At 35.7% G+C, this 19599-nt stretch overlaps 1 protein-coding gene across 1 annotated transcript in view; it reads left to right on the top strand.

The window, feature by feature from the left end:
- Window positions 1-19599, top strand: part of RIC1 (RIC1 homolog, RAB6A GEF complex partner 1) — a 163879-nt gene that overhangs the window by 65252 nt on the left and 79028 nt on the right. The window contains exon 3 of the mRNA XM_032427481.1: window positions 10406-10539. Within this exon, the coding sequence (XP_032283372.1) occupies window positions 10406-10539 (134 nt within the window). The remainder of the gene's footprint in view (window positions 1-10405; window positions 10540-19599) is intronic.

Here is a 19599-nt window from a genome sequence, read left to right as displayed (position 1 = left end):
GGGGCAGAGGGGGAGAGAGAGAGAATCTCAGGCAGGCTCCACGCTGGGCCACCCAGGTGCCCCTTAATTTTCATTTCTTACATTGTAATGTAGGCTGAAACAGATGGAGAACCTTCAGTCATATGGTACTAGTTTAGAAAGGCCACTGATATTTTTGTAATCTGTTCAGTAAGGCAGTCACTCTTCTTTGCAAATAACCATTTGTACTAAAAGATAATCTATCAAGGTGCATTTGAAAATAATGTTAGGGGCGCATGGGTGTCTTAGTTGGTTAAGCATCTGACTCTTGATTTCGGCTCAGGTCATGATCTCAGGGTTGTGGGATTGAGCCCTCTCCTCGGCCTCCACGCTCAACAGAGAGCCTGCTTGAGATTCTCCCCCTCTCCCTCTGCCCCTCCCCCTGAGTGCGTGCCTGTGCGTGCTCTCTCTCTCTCAAATTTTTAAAAAAATGTTAAAGAATTGTATGCTATCATGGAATGGGTATTGGGTAAGTGAACTTTCTAGTAACCAGACTTTGGATTCTGAAGCTTTACTGGTTTTGATGGTCCTTTTCCTCAAATGCATTACTCATTTTCTTAGCCTCTTAAGATGAAATACATTGATTATAAATTAACTATTGAAGATTCAGAGTTCTTATGGTAGCAGATTTTGGGTGTGTCTAATATGTGCTAGGCACTATTATAAATGCTTTATTTGTATTAAAATTAGTTCTTCATAACAGTGCTCTAAAGGTAGATTATTTTTCCCCATCATATAGTTGAGGTAACTAAGAAAGATTAAGTAACCTGCCCAAGATTACAGAGATACTGTGTACCTAAGATCATATGCAGCCTGGTTCTAGAGTTCCAAAGTCTTAATTCTGCTTTACTGCCTTTCACTATTAGCCTGGTTGTTTAATCCTACTACCTATTGTGGAATGAAGCTGAACCTAGGAGATACTTTGAAACTTGCTTTTACAAAATGTCATTGATAGAAGGTGTGGGGAAGGATATACAATTGCGTGATCTGTAGAGCAATATGACATAACTCTCTGCAAATTAAGTCAGGACCAAAGCAGCCACCCTGTGTACTTTCTTTACTGCCTGACCTTCCCCACTCAAGTATTGTCATTGTGTGCTCTCACTCGTCAGTTAATACAAAATTCTATTTCTGTATCACCAACAGAACCATAGTCACCTCCTTATCAGCTGGTGCCTTAAAAAGAAATCTCACTGACTGTTTTTTAATGGGGTGTGGGAGAGAAAATCCCTTACCATTTTAAGAATTGGTATATAGTGTTTTTGGGGAGAGTTTTCTCTGAATTTCAGAAGTAAAATACCATTTTTGTAGACATGATTTCAGGCCATAATTATCCCTAAAATTTTCCTCAGTTTTAGACAGTAGATAGCCAGGCACAAGGAGCATTAAAATGAATTTTAAGTACTGTCTCGTTTGACAGTACGACAGATAGTAGCCCAATGTCTTTAGGCATATGTGTAAGTATTTTTATTGCAATTTTACTTATAATAGGAAAAAACACTGGAGTCCTTTGATTCTGCATTCCCATCTGATCACCAGTATAAGTGCCAAGTCCTGTCTCTAGTTTACTGCCATGCTCTTCTGTTCTTCTCACTGCCATAACCTCAGTGCAAGTCTTCTTATATCTTTTCTAGATTGCCTACAGCTAAAAACTTTTAGCTCTTCTTTTTTCTCCACTCAGAGTGCACCTTATGTATAGCTATTTCTAAATCAGAGCTCTTACTCTTATTTCCAGACCTTTCAGTGGCTTTCCTTTGGATTCAAAGTGTGTTCCAAATGCTTAGCCTAGTACTCAGGACCTCCTGTGATCTGGCCCCAACCTGCCATTCCAAGTCTGTTTTCTCCTGCTACCTTGACTATTCCTCTCACACCTAGCTAAATGGAAGTGTATAGGAACCTGAAAGTGAGTGTAACATGAATTAGAATGTAACTTATTTGTGAATAAGGGAAAGACAGTTTAATTTAGAATTCCTCTTGTGTTGTTGTGATTTTTTTTTTCCCTTCCAGCGTGTGACTGTATTGAGTCACCAGATTAACAGCCGAAAGCGCAGTACTCCGACAGAGTGGGGTGCGAAGTTGCAGAGGCTCACAGTCCTGGACACAGTCCCTGTTCATCTCATTTTTTCCCTTTCATTTTGGTTTGACCAGACTCTGTTTTGGAAGTGATTATTGTGCAATTCTCCTGGATCTCTCTGAATTTTGTTTTCATTTCCATAACTTGAGGTTCTTAGCCTTTCTCTAAATTACACTATTTTTGTTAGGATTATTTTTCATATGTAGTATTTATTGAACCATTATCTCAAATCTTGGTTTAAAACAACCATTTGTTTACTCTTATTCTGTGACTTGCTCTGGGTTTGGTTAAGAAGTTCTCCTGGTCTCACCAGTAGTCCCCTGGTGCTTAATGATCCAGATGCTTTCAGTCCCTGTCTGCTAGTTGGCGGGAGATGTCCACCTTGATTTTCTTTGTGACCCCTTATTCTCCAGTAGGCTAGATGGGGCTTTGTATGTGATGGTAGAAGCTTTTCCAGAGAGCAGAAGGTGCTGCTCCAAGTCCAACCATCACTTCCATTTCTTTTTCCAGCTTTGCTTTATGGAGGTACAATTGATACAGTAAATACATGTTTTAAGTGTACAATTTGATAACATTTGAAACCATGACTACAGTCAAGATAGTGATGAACTATCCATCATCCCTACACGTTTCTTTGTACCTCCCCCCCCCCCCCCCCCCCCCGTGATCCATCTCCCTTCAACCACTCATTTGCTTTCTGTCACTGCAGATTAGTGTTCTATCTTACTGAGGGACTGCAGCTGGTTTGACCATTCATCTCTTGGTGGGCTTTTGAGTTGTTTTCAGTTTTTGGCTATTCCAAGCAAAATGCTAATGAGCATTAATATACGTAAGATGTTTATATGGACATATATTTCCTTTTATGTCGGGTTAGTACTCAAGCGTGAAATAGCTAAATCATGAGGTAAGTGAATGTTAAACTTTCTAAGGAAATGCCAAGCTTTTTTCTGAAGTAGTTGTATCATTTTATATTCTTACCAGCAGTGCATGAGAGTCCTCTTTCCCCTTTGCCAACATATGGTATGGTATGATTTTTTAATTTAGCCATTCTGATAGATGTATAGTTGTATCTCATTATAGTTTTAATTTGTATTTCTCTAATGAAAAATGATTTTGAACATCTTTTTGTTTATTTGCCTTGTATGTCTTTTGTGGTAAAGTGTGTGCTCAGATCATTTGCTCATTTTATTCATTGGGTTCTTTGCTTTCTTATTGTCAGAGTCCTAGAGTTCTTAATGTATTTTGGATATAAGTCCTGTATTACATATATACTTTATAAAGAATTTCTCCTAATAGGTGACTTGTCTTTTCACTCTCCTAACATTGTTTTTTGAATGAAGTACTTAATTTTGATGAAGTCCAATTCATCAATTTATTTTATGCTTCATATTTTTTTATATCTTCTAGAAATTTTAATATATACGTACGTTTTTAAGATTTATTTATTTTTAGAGAGAGACAGTGCGGGGAGGAGCAGAGGGGGAGGGAGAGAGAGAATCCCAAGCATCTCTGCTGAGTACAAAGCCCAAAGTGGGGCTTGGTCCCATGAGCCTAAGATCATGACCCGAGCTGAAATCGAGTCAGACACCTAACCACCTAAGCTGCCCAGGCCCCCCATCTTGTAGAGGTTTTATTATTTAGGTTTTTATATTTAGGTCTGTGATATATCTTGAGTTAATTTTTGCATATGTTGCAAGGTATGGATCCAAGTTCAATTTTGGCAGTTTGTTGAAAAGGTTATTGCTTCTACACTATATTTCTTTGCATCTTTGTAAAAATCAGTTGTCCACATATATCTGTGTTTTTGTCTGTATTTGCTTCTGTGATGTGTTTATTTGCCTGTCTTTATGTTAATACAGCATCATTTTGATTAGCTTTGTAATAATTTTGAAATCACAATGTCAGTTTTCCAATTTCTTTGTTTTCAAAGTAGTTTTCACTGTTTTAGGATGTTTTATTTCCATATGAATTTTAGAGTAACCTTGTTAGTTTTTTTAAAGAGGGTTTCTTTTTTGTTTGTTTGCTTTTAAGATTTTATTCATTCCAGAGAGGGAGAGAGAGCAGGGGGAGGAGCAGAGGAAGAGTGACAGACTATGCGCTGAGCATGGAGCCTGACACGGGGCTTGATCCCAGGACCCCGAGATCATGACCTGAGTGAAACCAAGGGTCAGACACTTAACTGACTGAGCCACCCAGGTGCCCTAACCTTGTCAGTTTTGATGAAAGTGCCTGCTGAGATTTTGATTGAGATTGCATTGACTCTGTGGATCCATTTGGGGAGAGTTATCATCTTAGCATTATTGAACCTTTTGACCTATTAAAAGATAAATCTCTTCATTTATTTAGATATTTTTAACTTAAGTGTTTTATTATCAGTGTACAGCTATTTCATACCTTTTGCTAGATTTCTTCTTAAGTAGTTCCTATTTTTGATTCTATTGAAAACAACATGTTAATTTTCTGGTTCTTTATGTATATAGAAATGCAGTTGATTTTTCTGTATTGATCTTGTGTATTGCAGTCAATGCTAAACTCACTCTGGTACATTTTTGGTAGAGTCCATCAGATTTTCTGCATAGATGACGATGGCAAAGGATAGTTTTCATTTTTCCTTTTTAACTTAGATACCTTTTATTTCTTTTTCATGCCTGATTTTACTGGTTATCTTGTCCAGTACAATGTTGAACAGAAGAAAAGGATTCGGTTTTTCACTATTAAGAATGATGTTCTAGGTGTTTTGCAGATCCCCTTTATCAGGTTGTGGAAGTTTTTCCTCTCTTGCTAATTTGCTGACAGTTTTTAATCAGGAATGCTTTATAGGATGTTCAGTGCTTTCTCTGCATTTATTGAGACTATCATATTGTTTTTCTTTTTTGATTTATTAATATGGTGAAATATATTTATTGATTTTTTTAAAATGTTAAACCAACCCTGCATTTCTGAATAAACCCCTTTTACTTATGATGTATTTTCCTGATAATATATTATTAAATTTTCTGTGATAAAATTTTGTTTAGAAGTTTTATATCTGTTGATAAGAGATGCTGGTCTGTAGTTCATTTTCTTATAATGTCTTTGGTTTTGGTTTGAGGGTAATGCTGGCCTCATAAAATGAGATGGGAAGTGTCCCCTCCTCAATGGTTTTCTAGAAGAATTTGTGTTGAATTCATATTTCTTTCTTAAATATTTGGTAGAATTACCAGTGATACCATCTGAGCATAGAGTTTTCTTGTGGAAAGGATTTTAGTTGAAATTTAAGTTTCTTGAATAGACGCAGTAGGCTTTTTAAGGTACTTGGATTGGCAGTTTCTGTCTTTCAAGGAATTTGTCCTTTTCATTCAAGTTGTAAACTTTTTGTCATGGTTATTCATTATACTCCCTCATTATTCTTTTAATACCTCTAGAATCTGTAGTGATGTCACCTCTCTCATTTCTGCTAGTGATTATCCCGTCCCCCCGCCCCCCAGTCAGTTTGAGTAGAGGTGTATCAATTTTAATGATCTTATTAAAAAAACAAAAAACAAAAACCAGAATTTGGTTTCACTGATTTTATTTTTGTTTTGTGTTTCATTGATTTCCACTCTGACCTCTGCTATTTCCTCTTCTTAGTTTGCTTACTTTGGGTTTCATTTGCTCATCTGTTTCTAGTTTAAGGTAAAAGCTAATGTCATGGATTTGGGATTTTTCTTTTTTTCTAATACAGCTCTTTAAAGCTCTAAAATTTCCCCTTAAGTACTGCTGTAGCAACATCCCACAAATTTTAGAATACTGTATTTTTTTCAATTTCCTTTTGATGTCTTCTTTGATCCATGAATTATTTAGAAGCATATTATTTAGTTTCAAAATATTTGAGAGTTTTCCAGAAGTTTGTTACTGATTTCTAATTTAATTCTGGGGTCAAGGAACATATATTATACCCATTTTATTTTTACATATGGTAAAACCACAACATATATTGCTCTTATTCTTGTTTGAAAAGTCAATTAACTTTTAAAGAAGTTTAACTGAAACAAATGAAATTTGGATTAAATTTAATACAACTGCTTTTTCTGACTTCTGCCTCCACCCTTGGGGACTCTTTATATGTATATTAGGCGACTTGAAGTTGTCCCACAACTCACCAGTGCTCTTTCAGCTTTATTTTTTTTGGGGGGGGGGGTGCTGTTTCATTTGGATAATCTTTACTGCTATGCTTTTATGACCGGTGAATTTTTCTTTTGCAGTATTTAATCCGCCATTAGTCATATCCACTATATTTTTAATCTCATATTTTAATTTTTACCTCTCAAAAATGGTTTGGGTTTTCTATATTCCCTAACCTTTTGAACATGTGGAATATGGTTATAACTGTTTTGAAACCCATTTGTGTTCTAACATTTAATTGAGTTCGGGATCATTCTTGATTGGTTGATTTTTCTCCTCATTGTGTCTCATGTTTTCCTGCTTATCTGCGTATGTGGTGATCTGTGATTGGATGCCAGACATTGTTACTTTACTTTGTTGTGTGCTGGATATTTTTGTGGTCCTATAAAGCTTGAGTTTTGTTCCGGGATGAAGTGATGATTACTTGGAGACAGTATGATATGTTCATGTCTTATTTTATGCTTTGTAATGTGGGTTTTGAACAGCACTCAGTAAAGCTAATTATTCCCCACTACTCAGGCCATACCTTTCTAGGATTACCCCAGGAATACCTGAGGACTACTTTTCTGAGCATTCTTACTAATTCCCTGTGAATTACCAGTTCTTCAGTCTGACTGTGGGACAGGCACTGTTCTCAGGACTGTTGGAGCACTATTCTCTTTACTAATTAATCCTTTTGGTTTGGCTTCTCTCCTGCCTTGAATAGTTTCCTCATATGTGTGTGTATGGTACTCTTGGATTTTTTTCTGTGTGCAGCTCTCTCCTCTCTGGTACTTTTTGTATGAATTGTAGCTCCCTTATTATTCTTGGGCTCTCAGCTTCATCTCCATAGGTTGGGGAGTCCACCAGGCTCTGCCTTAGTTCCTCTTTTCAGTGCTGTGACCTGGAAACCTTCCCAAGGTAGTAAGCTGGGGCAATTATAGGACTCATATCAATGTCTCATCTCTCAGGGATCACTGACCTCATTGCTTCATGTTGGTGTTTTGAAAACCATTGTTCTCAGGTTTTTATCCAGGTTTTTGTTTTGTTTTGTTTTGTTTTCAAATGGGAGCATAAATTGGCTTCACCTTAATCCATCATCTTGGTTGGAAACAGAAGCTTCCCCCCTCCCTTTAAATTAGTGCTCTGGTATAAAAGTGTGGTAGTAAGTGTTAGAAATGGTAATTTTTGATACGTATTCATGTCAAAAGATTCATCATTTATTTTTGAGTGTGTGTGTGATTTATAGCTGTTTTTATCATTTCCCATTTAAATATATTCATGTATCTGAATGTGTAGAGCCTAAAAGAGTATACAGAAATGGTAGGTAATTATCTTCATGGTAGGATTTGTGTGATTAATTTTATGTATTCGAACATGTATAATAAAGAAATAAAGCTAAAAACAGTAAACACCATTTACAAACCAGTGTAAAGAATTAAATAGTGCTAATCTGTTATTTCGGCCTTATTTGAAGCCTAACATGACAGTGTATTAGGATAGAAGATGCATCTCTAAATCATCAAATCCTTATCTTTTAATTACTACAGAAATCTTTGTGTTGCATCAATCAGGTTATTGGAGCCCAGATGCATGAATCTCCTTCATGTTAAAAACGGCATGTCCTAAGGAGGAAATGCACAATGACTTGAATTCTGAAGTATGTGGTGAATTCATGTCCAGTGGGAACCTTGATTAGATAATGGTAGAGGAAGGTACTGGGATTGCTTCCTTCAGGTGAAGCATTAGTTTTATGTAACAGTTGATTTGCATCATGACACAGCTGGATTTAAATTCTTCCTGTTTACAGAAAATTGCTTTTATATATGTTATGCATCAGTCATAAAATAATTTTTAAAATATATTTAATTTTGAGTAGCAAGGGGAAACTTCCCAAATGCCCACCAAAGCAGAATACAAACAAGCAGTTAATATTGATGCCATCAACAACTACTACCACCTCCAGATTTCAAACTCTTCTTTTTAAACTATGGAGTTATCTGAGGTAGTTTGCATGGTTTTTCAAATCTCTATTTGCAATTTGCAATTGAAAAAAAAAGATATTTCTCTGACTGAATATTCATACCTCTCTGACTGAATTTTTAATGTGTTATTAATATCCTTTAAAATTGTTTCTAGAAAGTTCTTTTTCTGCTAAGTGGTGTTACTAGAGACAAGTCTGTTCCATTCTCCATTTAAGTAGTGATTTCTCTTATCCTCTTGATAGCCTTTATTCTTATGTGTCTGTGACCCTTATTCATGGATATACAAAAGAAAGAGACATGAGGACTTGTTATTCAAGTTGCTTACAAAAATTGTTAGGCCTTTGTAATTACAACCACAGAATCCAGTAGAATAAGACTTGGAGGAAGAAAAAAAAAATTGAGATATGGAATGATACGAGGAAAGAAAACTCAGAGGTTCTTTATTTTGTCTTTTTATTTTCTTAGAAAAATTATTGTATGTGTGTGTTTGTGAGAGAGAGAGAGAGCAAGAGAGAGAGAGAGAGAGCAAGAGACAGTGTATATGTGTATTAGAAGAAGGTATTGGGACTGTTGCCTATAGATTAAGCAGTCGTTGTATGCTTATTTGCAGTATTTTGGTGGTGGAAAGAGAAAAGCCATCATAACACTGCATAGTAACAGTTTTGGTATAGTTAACAACAAAGATGCTACTTTTTAGGATGATCATTTATTACCAAAACTTTTAAAATTGTTCAGAGGTGGGACTTGTTCAAAGGCAGGATTGTTTAGGAAAAGGTCAGTGAGATCTGGAAGTATATAGCATTTATATACATGTGAAGCTACAGATCATAGTAAAGATTGATACAAAATACCGGAATAGTAAATCAAGCCATTATTTGTAATTTTGTATAGTATACCATATATATAAAATTTCTAAATGCTGGTACAAAATGATGGTGTATTTTCTCTGACATAGTAGTCCTTTAAGCACTTGTTAAAATTATGAGTATATTATTAGCATTTGATATTCTGAAATGTTGAACTTTTGACCTTGAGTGGCTGATTTTCCAGACAACATTTGTATGCTATTCATGTAAATGCCAGACCGTATTATCTTACTTTTCTAACCCATATGAGGTAATAGTACAGTTTACAAATTTCAAAGTCACTAATCTGTGTAGGGGTTATGATGTCTGATATGGTTTGATTTGAATCTGTTTTCCTTTGATCCCAGATTCGCCACATTTGAGGAAGGTAAAATTGCACCTGAGGAATTAGAATGATGATCTTAGCCTCTTGTGTTTTGTGTCCCAATATATTGAGGTAGAATTTTGGAATACATTATGAAATAGTAGAGTTTATAGCTTAAGCAAAACACCTGGCTGCTGAAGAAACTGTTTTTCCTCTGGCATTCCTTTAAGTGAAGAACAGAAGCAAGTACTGGAAAGAAATTTGAAACCTTGAATAATTTTTTTCAGTTTTCTTTGTATTTTGGGTAAAGCCCACCTGCTTCTAAAATAAGAGTTCAGTATTAATATATAGTAGTTTGGGCCAAACAGCTGCCACTCAGGCCTAAAAATGGTTAGAAACAGCTAAATATAGTATTTTGTATATTTCTATAAATATAAAGTGGTTGAGCTTCACAGATATCACAGATATGTGCCATGATTATGAAATGTTTCAATACAATTTGTATTTTAAAAGTATTTTGTTAACTAAAAATAACTGATGATCAAATTTGGAAATGAAGGTTCTGTTTTTCTTTTGTGTCTCAGTATATTTTATAGTAAATAGGCCAGTTGATTGATTTTGAAATATATAAATATGTTATTCTGAAGTTATATTGTGTGAACTTTGAATACAGTCAAGAACTTTATCATAGTATTACTACTACTTGGTGACATTGTTGCTTTGAAAAATTAGAAAAAATTATTTGCCATATTGCACAGTTCAAAAAGTTATGTATATTTTGTAAAATAATCATCTGCTATTGAATACTATAATTATTTTAGAGTATTAATGTCTACAATCTATTATGAACTATTGATTTAATGACATTATGAAATATCAAAATATAAAATCTCCTTTCGTGGGTTATATTAAACAAGATGGGTTATATTAAAACGAAGTCATTTTTTAATTGTATAATTAGATTGTAGCTTTTCGAAAGAGGATTCCCATGAGTGAAGTGTTTTCAAAGTAAGAATATATAAAAATAAAATTTAAGGTGTTAGTCATAGCCTTACCCTTTAATTCATGGCAAATAAAATTTATCTTTCAGACTGCATATGGCTACATCTTGTTTTTTCATATTACATCTACAAGAGGGGACAAGTACCTTTATGAACCAGTGTATCCCAAGTAAGTTTGTTGTCTTTCATTCTTTTAATAATTGGTTTGCTTACTTTGTATTCATAAAAACATTCCAGTTTTGCATTGTGTGAAGTGAATAAAATAAAGACAAGCCGGTACTTTAAAAATAGTATTTCAGAAATTACCAAGTCTTTGAACTGTCATTAATTGAGTAAAGAATTCTGTTGCTAAAAAAAAGTCTGAGAATCTTAGGTGAATGTACTGTATCCCTTCTTGGACGTTGAGGGTCACTACTAATACACTCTAGCATTATTAAGGAGGAACTAAAATATCATGAGGGGAAGAGAGGAAATGTCAGGAAAGTTACAGGCACTTTTTCCTGTATATTTTTGTATGTGCATAGAAAAAAATGTGTACCCCAAACAGCGGTTACCTCTTGGATAGAACTTGAAGGAACATGGACTTTGATCTTCAAACTATGTTGTTCTGTATATTTTGCATTCTTTTCCTTAATTTTTTTGCCTTACTTTTGAAATAAAAGAACATACCAATTTTAAAGCATATCCTCTTTTTTTTTTTTTAAAGATTTTATTTATTTAATGAGAGAGAGCGAGTGAGCATTAGCAGGGGTGAAGGGGGGCAGAGGGAGAAGCAGACTCCCCACTGAGCTGAGCAGAGAGCCTGATGTGGGGCTCGATCCCAGGACCCCTGAGATCATGACCTGAGCCAAAGGCAGATGCTTAACCAACTGAGCCACCTAGGTGCCCCCTCTTTTTTTTTTTTTTTTTAAAGAAACATCAAACCATTAAAGCTGGATGACTATATAAATGAATTTTTATCACATTTCTAGATGGTAGGAGATGGCCAGAGTTTATTAGGTATATAAGAAGTTAGAGGGAAAGTAGATTTCAATATATGAAAGTTTACATTTCTGAAAATTAACAGGAAGAAAGAACAACATTAAAAAGGCAGGTAACAAACTGGGGAAACTTTTTTCAGTAAATAGGACCCAGGCTTACTATTTTTATATTTTATAAAATATTATATTTTAGGTAATTTTTTAATAAAATGTATTTTAAGGAGGCATAAATTGCTAAGAAACACAAAGATTTCAAAAGGTAAATAGGTAAAAGCGATCTCATAAGAGGAAATATAAGTAACAAATACAAGAGAAACTTAATTAGTAACTCAAACTAAACACCAGTAAGTCAAAACAAAACATTAAATACAAATTTTTTAGAAACCTATACATTTTAATATGTAAAAATTTTTTTTTTTTAGAATTAGAAACTTTTTAAAGATTTATTTTAGAGAGAACACATGCGTGCATGTGAGCTGAGGGAGGGGGAGAGGGAGAGAGAGAATCCTAAAGAAGACTCCCCACTGAGCATGGAGCCCAACATGGAGCTCTATCCCAGGACCCTAGGATCATGACCTGAGCCAAAATCAAGAGCCGGCTGCTTAACCGACTGAGCCACCCTGGCGCCTCAGTATGTAAAAAGTCTTTTTTTTTTTTTTTTTTTTTAAATTATTACTCTGCTAGCAGAGGAATGTTAAAATATGTTCTTAGACGCTTCTGGTAGTAGATATACAAAAACGTGTGATAATCGAGAATTTCAGTATGAAAGTTAACTGTGGTATATTCTCAAATAATATGCAGTCATTAAATATACTTTAAAAAATTTACAAACTTGAGAACTTGATCATATTAAAATGCCAAGTGAAGAAACGAGTCTCACAAAATTATATATGTAATATGACCACAACAACTTTGCAAAAGAAAACAACAGAAATTATCTTAAAAAAAAAAAAAGAGTAATGTATATTTATAGTAATTGCTCTTGAATGGTAAAACTATAGTGATTTTTCATCTTTTTTCAACTCTTGAATTTTCCAGAATTTTTGATTTGCATACACTATATTCAATGTGATTAAAAAAAAAAAACTATTTGAAAAATGTATAACAAAAAGCCAAAATGTTTTTTTAAAAATTGTGTTATGAAAGTTGTTTAATACTTGTCGAAATTCTTGAGAAAACACTTTGCGAAAAGCTAATGTAGGCCATGTAGAATGTAACTCCGATCCCCTTATCATAAATTTTAAGGAACTATCTAGATTTTTTTGATGCCGTAAGCCACTTGTTTTTGTGATCTAGTATTAGTTGAGATGTAAGTTGAATTTTGGAAATCTTTTGTACTAATTTGATTTTTTCAATCAATAGAAATCTTTAATGCAAAAAACCTTTCAATATATAAATTGTACTGTTTCAAATGTTATGGACATTTTGATAGTATGTATTTAGAAATTTTAAATTCAGTTTTGTGGATAATATAAAACTTGTTTTTTCATTCTAAGCGATAATTTTGTGAGCCTTTTGAGGAACTATTGTAATCAGTGTCTTTAATTACCTTGTACATTGCATATTTGAACCCATTTTATTGCTCTATTTAGACATGCTCCTGAAAATACTTGATTAATTTATACTAGTATAGGTAGGCAGGATGGGGAGATAATATCTCTTGATGCAGTGAAAAATACCATTTCCATTATTTCAAGTCACTAACATGATTTCATGTTTACAGCGATTTGGAATAGTGTTTTGAGGCTCACTTTTTGTGTTGCAGAGAATTTTAAGAGTTTCTACCTTCTGATTTTAAGACTTCAGAGGATGCCCCTTAACTAAGTAGTAGTGCTGACTGTGCATGAACTTTGCTGTGTTTGACTGTATGTTGGACTAGAGAGCTACAGAAAATACGTTGTATTTCTTAAAACTTTGGGCTTTCGTCCAGTGTATTGACGATCACAGGTTTCAGTGTGTGACTCAGTAGAATGTGTGTTCCCTTCGTATGGCATGAGTAGAGTGTTGCCTTAGCTAAAGGGCTAGGCTTTGGCCTCATGTAGACCTGGCATTGAATGTCCACTCTTCTCTTCCCAGCCGGATAACTTCTGTCAAGTTATTTAATACCTCCAAAACCTCAGTGTCTTCATCTGTGGAATGAGGTAGCAGTAGTAATTATTTCATCGGATTAAATGAGATCATGCACATTAAATGTTTAGATAACTGCTTAGTATGTGGGAAAATTAATGAAGGACAGCTGCTGTTCTTTTTTTTTTTTTTTAATTTTTTTATTGTTATGTTAATCCCCATACATTACATCATTAGTTTTAGATATAGTGTTCCATGATTCATTGTTTGTGGATAACACCCAGTGCTCCATGCAGAACGTGCCCTCCTCAATACCCATCACCAGGCTAACCCATCCTCCCACCCCCCTCCCCTCTAGAACCCTCAGTTTGTTTTTCAGAGTCCATCGTCTCTCATGGTTCTTCTCGCCCTCCGATTTCCCCGACAGCTGCTGTTCTTAATGCTATTATTAATATACCTTTTCCTTCACCGAATTTTTACTTCATTTCTAATATTTTAAGTGATTTTATATACGTAAGTATATAAGAAGTGATTTAATATGTAAATCATATTTTATATGTATAGTATATGTTAAATGACTTAATTTTTAATATTTGACTTGATAATGTACTTCTTTCCCAGTTTAACTTCTAGTAACTGCTACATAAAAATCAAACAGTATCTTAGAGGGAAACAGTTTTGTAGAGCAGAGCACATTAGAATCAGCCTGTTGTGTATTTTAGTGCTGGACTGCTGTCTAGTTGGATTACTTAGCCTGCTTAGGTTTTTAGTTTTTCTGTAGAATCTGTTTGTAAAATGGGAATAAAAATATTTTTTCTTCAATTGTTTGGAGGATTATAGGAGTTCATGTTTTTAAAACTGGGAAAGTGGTTCATATATGGGTTTGAGGAGAGTTTAAAAAAATGTTTAATGTTAATGTTTAAAAAAACGATAAATGCATTGTCATTGTCATCTGTGCCATTGTAAGCACTTAGGTCAGGACACTGTTCTGAGCATCTTTTCAACCTCATTTAATCTTGGTAACAACCCTAGGAGGTAGTGAGGTACTGCAGCACAGAGAGGCCAGCTGACTTAGCAGTGGTCACTCACTGGTAAGTGGCATGGCCACGATTCAGGCAGAAGTGCTGTAGCTTCCAAGTGCATGCTCTTAACCACCAGTACTTCACTGCCTCAGCCCTATTTATGCCCATCTAGTCATCTACTGCTTTGGGGTTTTTTTGAGGAGTAGTGAATCAAAAACAGGAGAAATGATCTGGAGTGGTTTATATACGTAATAGTTGTGAAGAATAGAAGCAGTGTAATTGAGGCCAGTAGTTAGTCGTACTCTTCTCAATTATAGAAACACTGTTGTCTCTTATTTCTCTTCTTTAAATTTTATGAGTTCATCGCATGAGTTTTTCTGGAGTATCTCAACTTCCCTGTATTATGTGACAGCATCTTAACCTTAGACTGCATATCATTTTCCATTATGCTCCACCTGAGAACAGGTTGGATGTCCCTGTGATCTTCCATAGTTTCCACATAGTGGTGTTTCCAGCGTCCTTCCTGTTCATGTTGGGAGTCAGCCTTCAACAATGGTGGCAGTCTTACCACGTGACGATGCCTCAAGGGTCATTTACTCTTTGATTACTGTTTCAATTGTTTTGATCTTTTTGTACATTTCATTCTATATTAAAACATCCCTTCGTGTTAGCTACACAGACCATTGGACAGAGTTGTCCACTAAAGGTCTGTCTTGGCTTTTTCTTTCATATTTTGGAACTTGCATTGAAATTTATGGAGGAAACTCTGGCAGAATAAATTAGAAATAACTTGTGTATAGCTTTAGAGTGTGTTGATTTGTTTATATTTAAATATGAGTGTAGTAGATCTTGAAACTGCAAATCATATTTAATTTTATCATAATGAAAATAATTTCAACGAATATGTCCTAATGTATACTTTGTTAAGAGTAGAGACTTTTTTCTTTTATTCTGTCTTTCCACTCTGTCAACCCCCTCTTTTGCCAGACACCAGCTTTACTAGTAAGAGGACAAAGTTCTAAAAAAAAAAAAAGAAAGTTATACTAAAATTCAGTACATTTAATGATCAAATGTTAAAGATACAGAGATTATCTTTTCAGGGGAAAAAAAAAACAACACTACAGAACAACTATCAAAACTCAAACCTCTTGGGATGCCTGGGTGGCTCAGTTGGTTAAGCATCTGCCTTCGGCTCAGGTCATGATCCCAGGGTCCTGGGAAGGAGCCCAGTATCTGGCTCCGTCTCCTCGGGGAGCCTGCTTCCCCCTCTCCCTCTGTCTCTCCACCCCCTATGCGCTCGTGCTCACTCACTCTCTCTCAAATGAATAAATAAAATCTTAAAAAAACCCCAGAAACCTCACACCTCTCGTTTCCTTTTCCTTACCCTCAACATAAGTTTATTAGTTTTGAGACTTCTTACTAGCTGACTGTTAATGAAGTAGTGTCAGATGGGAAGCACGTAGGTGATAATAGCTCATTGAGGTTAGCAGTTTCTAATCTCAACACAGCTTACCCATTGAAAAATCCTGAAACATTTAAGGGACAGAAACATTTACTGAAATTACATCACATTTAGAGGAGAAAAGGTCTGAATTAGAGGTGTGAAAGTTTCCTTCAACATTTGTTACTTCCTTTTTGCTAATAAATTTTTAGTGTTTTCTGGAAAATAAACTTTAACTGCTTTTTTCCCCCTTAAGGCTCTATAGATTTAGAGTGTTATTTCTAACAATGTACCTTGTTACAAATTCAGTTTGCAAACTTGACAAGTATGTTAGTTATCCTAACATTTTTGAGTCCCTTTGATCTTCGCAAAACAATTACATTGTGTAGTTTGATTTCAATATGTATACATTCTATAAATGTCGGTATGTATTGAACTTTACGTATTTTGTGTCCATTAGCTTACATCATAATTGCATGAGCACTTACTAATAATAAGATTGATAGTGATGTTATTGTATAAATTCTGGGCGCTGAAAGCTACTCCCCTGTTGGCCACACTTCTAGCACTAGCACCCGGAATGCAAAGAATTATAGAAGTGTTAAAATCTCTGCTCAAATCAGAAAGTCACAGTGTTCTTATCAGACTGAAGGCTTTCTGAATGTGTGATAATGTAAACAAAAAAACTTTTTAAAATATAAAGGCCTGGTGATAAGGATACTACATCTTTCAGGAACACTCTTTATCCATCCATCTTTTCATTTAAATTTTGAATTTTTTGATGCTCCAGAACTGTTGTATATACTGGGAATACAACAGTGGGTAAAGGAAGAAAAACCAGATGATACACCCTACTCATAGAGCTTGCGCTCTTCTAGTAGATGGTGATAAATAAGGAAAATACATTACAAATTAGGTGATAACGTTTCTATGGAGAAAAATAAAGTAGGGAATTGGATTAGGGAGTGGGGACACAGCTTGAAATAAAGTGATCGGGGTCTTCACTGAGAAGATGACATTTGAAAAGATCTCAGACTAGGAAACAAAACATACCAGGGAAGAGCATTCTGGATTGGAGAGATTTAACAGGTAAGAAAGTTAGTAACATTATTGTGAATATATTTTAGGTTCTACCTAATAACTTACAGTTTAAGTTAGAAGTCGGGGTGGGGGGGCCGCCTAGGTGGCTCAGTTGGTTAAGCGGCCAACTCTTGATTTCAGCTCAGGGTCATGATCTCAGGGTTGTGAGATCAACCTTCATGTCAGTCTCTGCGCTAGGTGTGGAGCCCGCTTAAGATTGTCTCTCCTACTCCCTCTGCTCCTCCCCTCTCCTTGCTCATGAACTCTCTCTCTCCAAAATAAATAAATAACTAATTAATAATAAAAGTTAGAAGTGGGGAATTTTTTATTAGGTGTAAAAATACGGAAAATTATGTTCTGATTTTTAAGTAACTTAATCCTGGGGAAGCCTATGGCCAGTTCCTTTTTTTTGTAAATGGTACCACCATTTACTTGAGTTTATTTACTCTTCCTGCTCAGTAACTTCAGTAGCCAATCTGTATCATGTCCAGTGTATTCTGCCTTCTATATATTCTACTTATTCAACCTTGTGTATATCTCTCATGTCTATTTCTTCCCAATCCCCAGCAACACTACTTTACTTTGGGTTTTGTCTCTTTTCTCCTGGATTATTGTAATACTGTCTTAAAACATATTTTATGGTTTTCCCCTAAGTGAATTTTTAATACAAAATTTAATTGCTATTTTCCTATGTAAAAATTTTCTGTGGCTTTCCTTAGCTTTCAGGATTAATCATGTTGCTTTCTTTTTTTTAGTTTTATTTTACTCATCTGAAAAATAGAGTTAATGCTTTCTACTTCATAAAGATATCATTAGGATAAAATCAGCACCAGAAATTACAGTACCGACAGTAATGCTTTAATGTTCCCCAGGGTTTGTTCTGAGTTCCCTTCTCCATATTCTGCCTGGCTTTAATTATTGAGTATATGTGGATGAGACCCAGATCTGTTTCTTTAATTTAGTACTACTTTCTTGAGCCAGGACAGCTCCATTTAGATGGCTCTGCAGGTAGCCTCAGATTCATCATGTCTCAGCCTAACTCATCATCTCCCTTCCAAGGAAGCCAAACATGCTGTTGCTTTTCTAACATTTTTTGCAGTTACCATGATCTTTCCTATAGTTGCAGGAGGTTGAAACCTTGGAATCTTTATTTCCTTACTTCTTATATTTGTTTGGTAATCAAGTTGTACTATATTGACTGATAGCTCTTCAGTGTCTCTAGAGTTTGCCTCTCTCTGTTTCACTCTCCTTGTCTTAGTAGGGGCCTTTAGGGCCTCTCCTTGCCTACTGGAAAAGCTACTTTACTAACTCATTCTCTTCCTCTAGTCTTTCTCCTACCTACAGAAATCCATCCTTTGCATTGATAGCAGATTTTTTTTCCAAAACAGACTTGATAATGTGGATTCTTGTCTCAGAAACTCTTTTTAGAGGTCGTATTAACTTTATTCTAAATCAGTTTAACACCTATCTCTAATGATACAAAAACACTAACAATGTGCATCAGTACTTTCTGGAATGATAATATTTTAGAAAGATCCTATGAGTAAACTTTATTTCCATTTTTTTTTTAATTGTGGTAAAACACATATAACATTTTTACCATTCTAATCATTTTCTGAGTATACAGTTATATTTCATGTAAGTGGAATCATACAGTGTTTAACTTGTGACTGGCTTATATCCAGCATAATGTCCTCAAGGTTCATCCATATTGTAGCATATTTCAGAATTTCCTACTTTTTAAGGCTGAATACATGTACATACAGGCATAACTTGTTGCACTTCACAGATCCTGTTACTACAGATTGCGGGTTTGTGCAACCCTGTGTTGAACACATCTGTTGGTGTCCTTTTTTCAGTAGCACTTGTGCATTTCACGTCTGTCACATTTTGATAATTAGTATTTCAAGCTTTGTCATGATCACTATTGGTCATGGTGATCTGTGACCAGTGATCTTGGATGTTCCTAATGTGATTGTTTTGAGGTGCCACGGACTGCGCTCAGAGACCATGGTGAGTTCAGGGGGCAGTGCTGTGCCCGTGCTGTCTGCGGCACTGACTGGCCAGTGCCCTGTCTTCCTCCCTCACCTCTTCATTCCCAAGACACAGCGATATCGAAATCACGTCAGTCAGTAACCCTGCGGTGGCCTCTGTGTTCACCTGAAAGGAGAAGCCACACGCCTCTCACTTTCCATCAAAAGCTAGACATGATTAAAGCTTAGTGAGGAAGGCATGTGGAAAGCTAAGGCCTCTTGTGCCAGTTAGCCAAGTTGTGAATGCGAAGGAAAAGCTCCTGAAGGAAATTAAAAGGGCCACCTCAGTGAACACTTGAATGATAGGAAGGTGAAGCAGCCTTATTGCTGATGTGGAGAACGTTTGGTGGATAAAAGGTCAAGCCAGCCATGACATTCCCTTTAGCCACAGCCTAACCCAGAGCGAGACCCTGACTCTCTTCAATTCCGTGAAGGCGGAGAGAGGGGAGGAAGCTGCAGAAGCAAAGTCTGAAGCTAGCAGAGATGGGCTCCTGAGGTTTAAGGAAGGAAGCCATGTCCGGGGCGTAAAAGTGCAAGGCGAAGCCGCGGCAAGTGATCCGGAAGACGGAGCTGAGGTCATTACCGAAGGCGGCTCCACCGACCCAC

Source organism: Phoca vitulina, unplaced genomic scaffold (assembly GCF_004348235.1).
Source record: "Phoca vitulina isolate PV1807 unplaced genomic scaffold, GSC_HSeal_1.0 scaffold37, whole genome shotgun sequence".
NCBI classification, from domain to species: Eukaryota; Metazoa; Chordata; class Mammalia; order Carnivora; family Phocidae; genus Phoca; species Phoca vitulina.
This window is presented reverse-complemented; position numbering and strand designations above follow the sequence as displayed.